We start from the raw sequence: 5,375 nt of genomic DNA on the forward strand, positions 1-5,375 counted from the left end.
TAGATAAGAATTGAGAGAGAGGGAGAGAGAAAGAGTGAAAAGAGGAGAGAGAAGAAGCAAATCGAAGCGCTCTTTCTTTGCTTAAGCAAGCGCTGCTGCTTCCTAGAGGACAAGATAAATCTTCTTAAACACACAACCCCCTCGCCATTCAAAAGTCATTCTCATGAAGAAGAAGAAGAAAAAAAGAAGAAAAGAATGCTTTCTTCTTCTTCCTCGTCCTTTCCTTTCCATCATTGATTGATCTATGTCTATTTGTCTCTTTATCGATGTCTGGGGATCGACCCATGTATGTATCTGTCTAGCCATTCGCTATCTTTATCTATCTATCTATCTTTATCTACCTATGGTCTATCTTTGATCTATCTATCTATCTATCTATCTTTCATCTGTCTATGTATGTCTCTGTCTCTTCCTTTATATCTGTCTGTGTGTGTATGTATTTTTCACAGGTAGAGACGATAGTCGTACACCTCCATGCTTACAGACGAAGCAAGGAAGAGAGAAAGAGAAAGAGACACTTCACTTCTTTCTCTATCTCTTCTTCTCTTTCGCTTCTTCTTCTTTAGATTGGCACTAGCGCTTTCTTCTCTTTCTTCTCTTCCCGTCTTTATGTTCTCTTTGTCTAAATTTCTTTTCAAGAGGAGAACAACACTTCTGAGTCAATTAATCTCTCCATCGAAGATCTTTCGCTATCTTTCTTTACCTGTCTCTCCTTCCTTCTCGGAATTTCACCTTTCCTCAAACTTTCTGTTTCTCTTCATCTAGATAGATAGACTGAAAATAGATAGATAGATACATAAATAGATATTGATAGATATAGCTGTAGAGGGAGAGAGAGAGAGAGATAGACAGACAGATGCATGCATATATATATATATACACATATATATCTCTACATGGAGAGATAGGTGTATCTATAGAAGTCTTAGTGTGTACAGACAGATGGCTAGTATGAACGCTATGGCTAAACAGGGGCAGGAGTCGATTTACATACAGTGGGAGAAGAAGAAGAAAAGGCTAAGCAGGTGACTAAGCAACAGTCCGATAGAATATGAAGAGAGGAGGAAAATTCAACTGACGGACATTATCTCTTGTCATAGAAAGATATGACAACTCAGATAGATAGATTACAGATAGATAGATTAAGGATAGATTAAAGATAGATAGAACTCATAAAAGAAAGAAAAGAAGAGGCAAAAGAGAGAGTAGAGACAGGCAAACAGAGAGATAGATATTTCTTCTGCTGAAGACACTTGAAAAGATTTGAAGAGAGAAAGAAAGAGAGAATTAGAGAATGAAAGATGGAAGAAACGAACGAAAAGTGAGAGAGAGAAAGAGAAGGAAGGAAAGAAAGAAAGGGTGGTCGTTCATTCAAGGAAATCATCCTCTACCCGAGAGAAAAAAAAGGAAAGAGAGAGAGAGAGAGATCAGAGAGACCAAAGAAAGATAGAGAGATTGACGAGGAGAAGGCAAGGAAGAGTCTCTTCTCTTCTCTTCTCTCTATCTCTAGACTGGCTAGAAGCTATGCCGCACTTGAAAAGAAACTTCTCTCTATCTACCTACCCTTCATCTACCTTCAATCTCTCTTTGATCTATCTATCTATCTATCTCTATCAATCTATTTATATACTTGTCTATCTTTTCACTTCTCTCCGTAACCTCCTTCCATACATCTGCATGTGTATAGATCTATTCATAGCTACTTGCATGCAAGAGAAGAAGAAGAGATTCTCTTCGACTATCAACTAGATCACGGGGAGAAAGCTGCCGATGTGAAGAATAAAAAAGAGAGAGAAAGAAAGAAGGGGAAGGAAAGAATGAAAGAAAGAAAGAATGGATGGATGAAAGATCAATAATGAATAGAGAGAGGAGACGTTTTCGTGTGTCTTATCTTCTTTCTCATCTATCCATCGACAAGAAGATCGACAGTCGTCACTCTGCTCTTCTTCTTCCTTTCGCTTCTCTTCTTTCTCTTTTAACTTAAATTTCAACATCCTGAAAATCCTGTACGAGAGAGATCTGATCTTTCTTTCCTTCGCATTCCTTCTTTCTCGGGATTGTTTATCTTCCGCTGTCTACATCTCTTTCTACGAAAGGAGGAGGCTGAGTGAGCTAAGGAAGCGGTCTCTTCATTTTTCTCCTTCTCCGAGGAAGATAGAGGAGATGGAGATCTTGATAAAGAAAAAGACACTAGATGAAGACGTCCTTTCACCAACATGTGACTATGTGTAGACACACGTCTAGCTACTACTACAGCTAGCTAGCTAGAGAGGAATGGCTGTGTAGGGTGAAGTTGTCTCTGTCTTTCTTTTTCTGTCTTTTTACAGGATGAAATCTAGACTGCTTTCTAGAAAGTGCTAAACGCATTTTGTCTCCATTCTACAGCTCCGGCAGACACCGCACGAGCTACCTGGCTAGCTGAGACATGGAGGAGAAGTCGTTTTTCTTTCGCAACAGAAGAAGTGAATAGGAAATGTCGTTTCTTCATCATGTGTTGCATGCGCGGAAAAACTTCTTCTCAAAGTCATGTCTTCTCATCCATCTCAAAAGTCCTAGCATCTCTTCATCTAGAGCATCGATTCGTCCCTTTTTGTAGCATCGATGCTTATATTTCTGGCTAGTCACCCAACTCACTGCGCTGACTCGTCGAAGATGTCTTCTTGTTCTCCCCTTGGCTGATGGATCGATCCATCGATTCTCCCAGGCCAATTGCATGCAATCGTTTCCAGACATCTCACCTTTCTTTTTCTCTTCCTCCGCATTCACTCTTTCTTCTCCCTTTCTCTTTCTCTTTTCTTTCCTTTTCTTTCTCTCCCTCTTTCCATGTCTCTTGTCCTTCTCCAAGAGTAGACATAGATCCACCTGAATGAGTAAAGCATGGTAAAAAGGAGAGCCAGAGAAGAAGAACGCAGAAATCTCTTCAACTACAGTCTCTCAAAAGCGAAGAAGAAGTAAGAAGAAATGGCAGGCTCTTTCTTTTTCTCATTAGTTAGAGATGTGTGTAGGCTTTTCGAGTTTGCTTCTCTTTCAGAAATGCGTAAGAATGTCTAGACTTCTGCTCAAGAGAGAAAGAGACAACTTTCCCTTCTTCTCTCTTCAAACAGCATCGACTTGAATGGGGGGGGTGTATCTCCCTCTGTACAGATCGATTGATCCCTGCGCATCAATTGTCCTGAAGCTCCACGCCAAGATCGATGCAGACATTTCTCGATCAACTACAAGAGGCACAGAGAAGAAGAAGAAGAGAAGAAGAAGAGAAGAAGAAGAAGAAGAGAAGAAGAAGAGAAGAAGAAGAAGAAGAGAAGAAGAGAAGAAGAAGAGAAGAAGAAGAGAAGAAGAAGAAGAGAAGAAGAGAGAGAGAGACACAGGAGTATCATTCTCTTTCTGTCTATCCTGAGTTTCCTGCGAACTCTTGGAAAGCTTCTCTTCTTCCTTCTCTCATCAAAGACCTCCATCACCCACCTCTCACGTATTATCTATCTTTAATCTATCTTTATCTATCTCTCTTTAATCTATTTTTAATCTCTCTTAAGTCTATCTTTAATCTACATTCGTTCACCTGGATCTATCTTTCTTTCTTTAGTATACGTATCTCTTTATCGTTAATGTATGGATCTATCTTCAATCCATCTGTGTATTTATCTGTGTAGCTATCATCTGTCGATCTTTATATTTCTATTGTATCTACCTCTATCTGTCTCTCTATCTAAAGATTTATCTACCTCTCCATCTGTAATATGCCTATCTTCAATCTATCTATCTATCTCCACTCTATCTATCTATCTATCTATAATCTATCTTTGACCTATATCAAGGCAAGTGTCTCTTGCTTCTCGAGATATTCTTCTTCTCCTCTCTTCTTTCTCTTTCTATCTTTCCTTCCTTCCCTTCTCTTCCACTCTGTCACGTAAGATCCTGCGAGAGTATCTTCTGCATCTTGGATACCAGCGGCAAAGAAAAAAAAAGAAAAGAGAAAGACGAAAAGGAGTGAAGAAGAAGAAGAAGAGAAAGAGAAGTGAAGTGTCTATAAGACACCTGTTTCAGCTAGTCAGATGCTTTGCTATTCTTTCTCTAACCAACCCCCCTAGGAGAAAGCAGACTGCTTGTAGATGCAATCTAAGTAAAGAAAAGAAGAAGAAAAGAAAGGAGACGAAAGAAGAAGGACAGGAGAGATGGAGAGAAAGAAAAGCAAGAAAAAGAAGAGAAAGAGAAACGCGGGATGAGGGTAGCAGTGCCTGAATGAAGAGAAAGACAAGAAGAAGAAGAACGAGGAGAAGAAGAAGGAAGAAGAAGGAGAAGAAGAAGGAAGAAGAAGAAGGAAGAAGAAGAAGGAGAAGAAGAAGAAGAAGAAGGAAGAAGAAGAAGGAGAAGAAGAAGGAAGAAGAAGGAGAATAAGAAAGCTGCCGGTGTTTTCTTTGGGACAAACTTTTCCATAAAGGTTGAGTGTCTCTTTCTTTCTTTCTCTTTCTCTAGATTTCTTCGAAACTTTCTTTCTTTCTTCTGCTTTTTCTGTTTGGTCTTTCTTCTTCATTTTAATTGACCTCTACACATGTCTATAGACGTCTAAAGATGCACGAAGACATGTCTTCTTGCTAGTCTACCACTACTACTTTTCGCTCTTCTTTTTCTTCTTTCTCTTTCCGATATTTCGTTGATCCTTCATCTCTGTATAAGAAACTCTTCAAAGAGGCAAGACTGTACATTTCTCTCGTCTCTCTATTCTTGTCTTTCTTCTTTCTTTCTTTCTTATCTAGAAATTTATTCTTCCTTCCATCTATCTTTCTTTCTTCCAGGATGTTGATGAAATCTCCGCTTGTCCCATTCTCCTCTTCTTCTCGAGCTATTCCTCCTCTCTCCTTCTCTCCACTTTTCTTCTCTTCTTCTTCTTTTCCTCTCCTCTTCTTCTCGTCCTCTCCTTCTTCCTCTTTATCTCTATCTTCTCCTCGATCTTCTTCTCCTTATGTCTTTTTCTCTTCTTCTTCTTCTCTTTCTAGACCACCCTCGTGCTTTCTTCATCTAGGAGGGCTTCCGTCAAGAAGGAGCTTTCACACCAACGACAAAGAAAGACGAGAAGATCGCCTTCTTCCTCTTTCTCTCTCTCTTCCAGTTGAAAGAAATAGAAAGGCGAACGAGAAGAAGGAGAGAGAGAGAGAGAAGAAGACGAAGAGATGGACGGGTGATAAGAGAGAACATGCGGAAGAAGAAGTGAGATCTTTTACACTCTTTGATCAAGAGAGGAAGGAAAGAAGTTTGTATCATGAAAGAAGCTTAGTCTATTCTTCCTCTTCTTCTTCACTTTGGCGAAGACAGCATGGGTATGTCTTGAACGCTCTTCATAAAATCTTTCCTGAGAGAGACAGAAGAAAAGAAGAAGA

General features: G+C 39.6%; 4 protein-coding genes across 4 annotated transcripts, besides 1 other annotated feature; 2 read left to right on the forward strand and 2 right to left on the reverse strand.

Annotated features, from left to right (window-relative positions):
- Nucleotides 1-215: 215 nt before the first annotated feature.
- On the reverse strand, nucleotides 216-669 carry CSUI_009507 (uncharacterized protein; the record flags this gene model as incomplete). Its single annotated transcript, XM_068069623.1, has 1 exon — nucleotides 216-669. A coding segment is annotated over exon 1 (90 nt), but the record flags the coding sequence as incomplete, so codon positions are not given.
- Nucleotides 670-3,377: 2,708 nt separating this feature from the next.
- Nucleotides 3,378-3,455: a sequence feature (Short protein (CSUI_009508, PHJ16673.1) was converted to a misc_feature.).
- On the forward strand, nucleotides 3,443-4,178 carry CSUI_009509 (uncharacterized protein; the record flags this gene model as incomplete). Its single annotated transcript, XM_068069624.1, has 1 exon — nucleotides 3,443-4,178. A coding segment is annotated over one exon (207 nt), but the record flags the coding sequence as incomplete, so codon positions are not given.
- Nucleotides 4,179-4,333: 155 nt separating this feature from the next.
- On the forward strand, nucleotides 4,334-5,325 carry CSUI_009510 (uncharacterized protein; the record flags this gene model as incomplete). Its single annotated transcript, XM_068069625.1, has 1 exon — nucleotides 4,334-5,325. A coding segment is annotated over exon 1 (531 nt), but the record flags the coding sequence as incomplete, so codon positions are not given.
- CSUI_009511 (uncharacterized protein) lies at nucleotides 4,731-5,346 on the reverse strand. Its single transcript, XM_068069626.1, has one exon. It carries the CDS (start codon nucleotides 5,257-5,259, stop codon nucleotides 5,032-5,034), a length of 228 nt encoding a protein of 75 aa, XP_067918401.1. The 5' UTR covers nucleotides 5,260-5,346; the 3' UTR covers nucleotides 4,731-5,031.
- Between the last annotated feature and the right edge of the window lie 29 nt (nucleotides 5,347-5,375).

This window comes from Cystoisospora suis (assembly GCF_002600585.1).
Source record: "Cystoisospora suis strain Wien I chromosome Unknown contig_5704, whole genome shotgun sequence".
NCBI lineage: Eukaryota > Apicomplexa > Conoidasida > Eucoccidiorida > Sarcocystidae > Cystoisospora > Cystoisospora suis.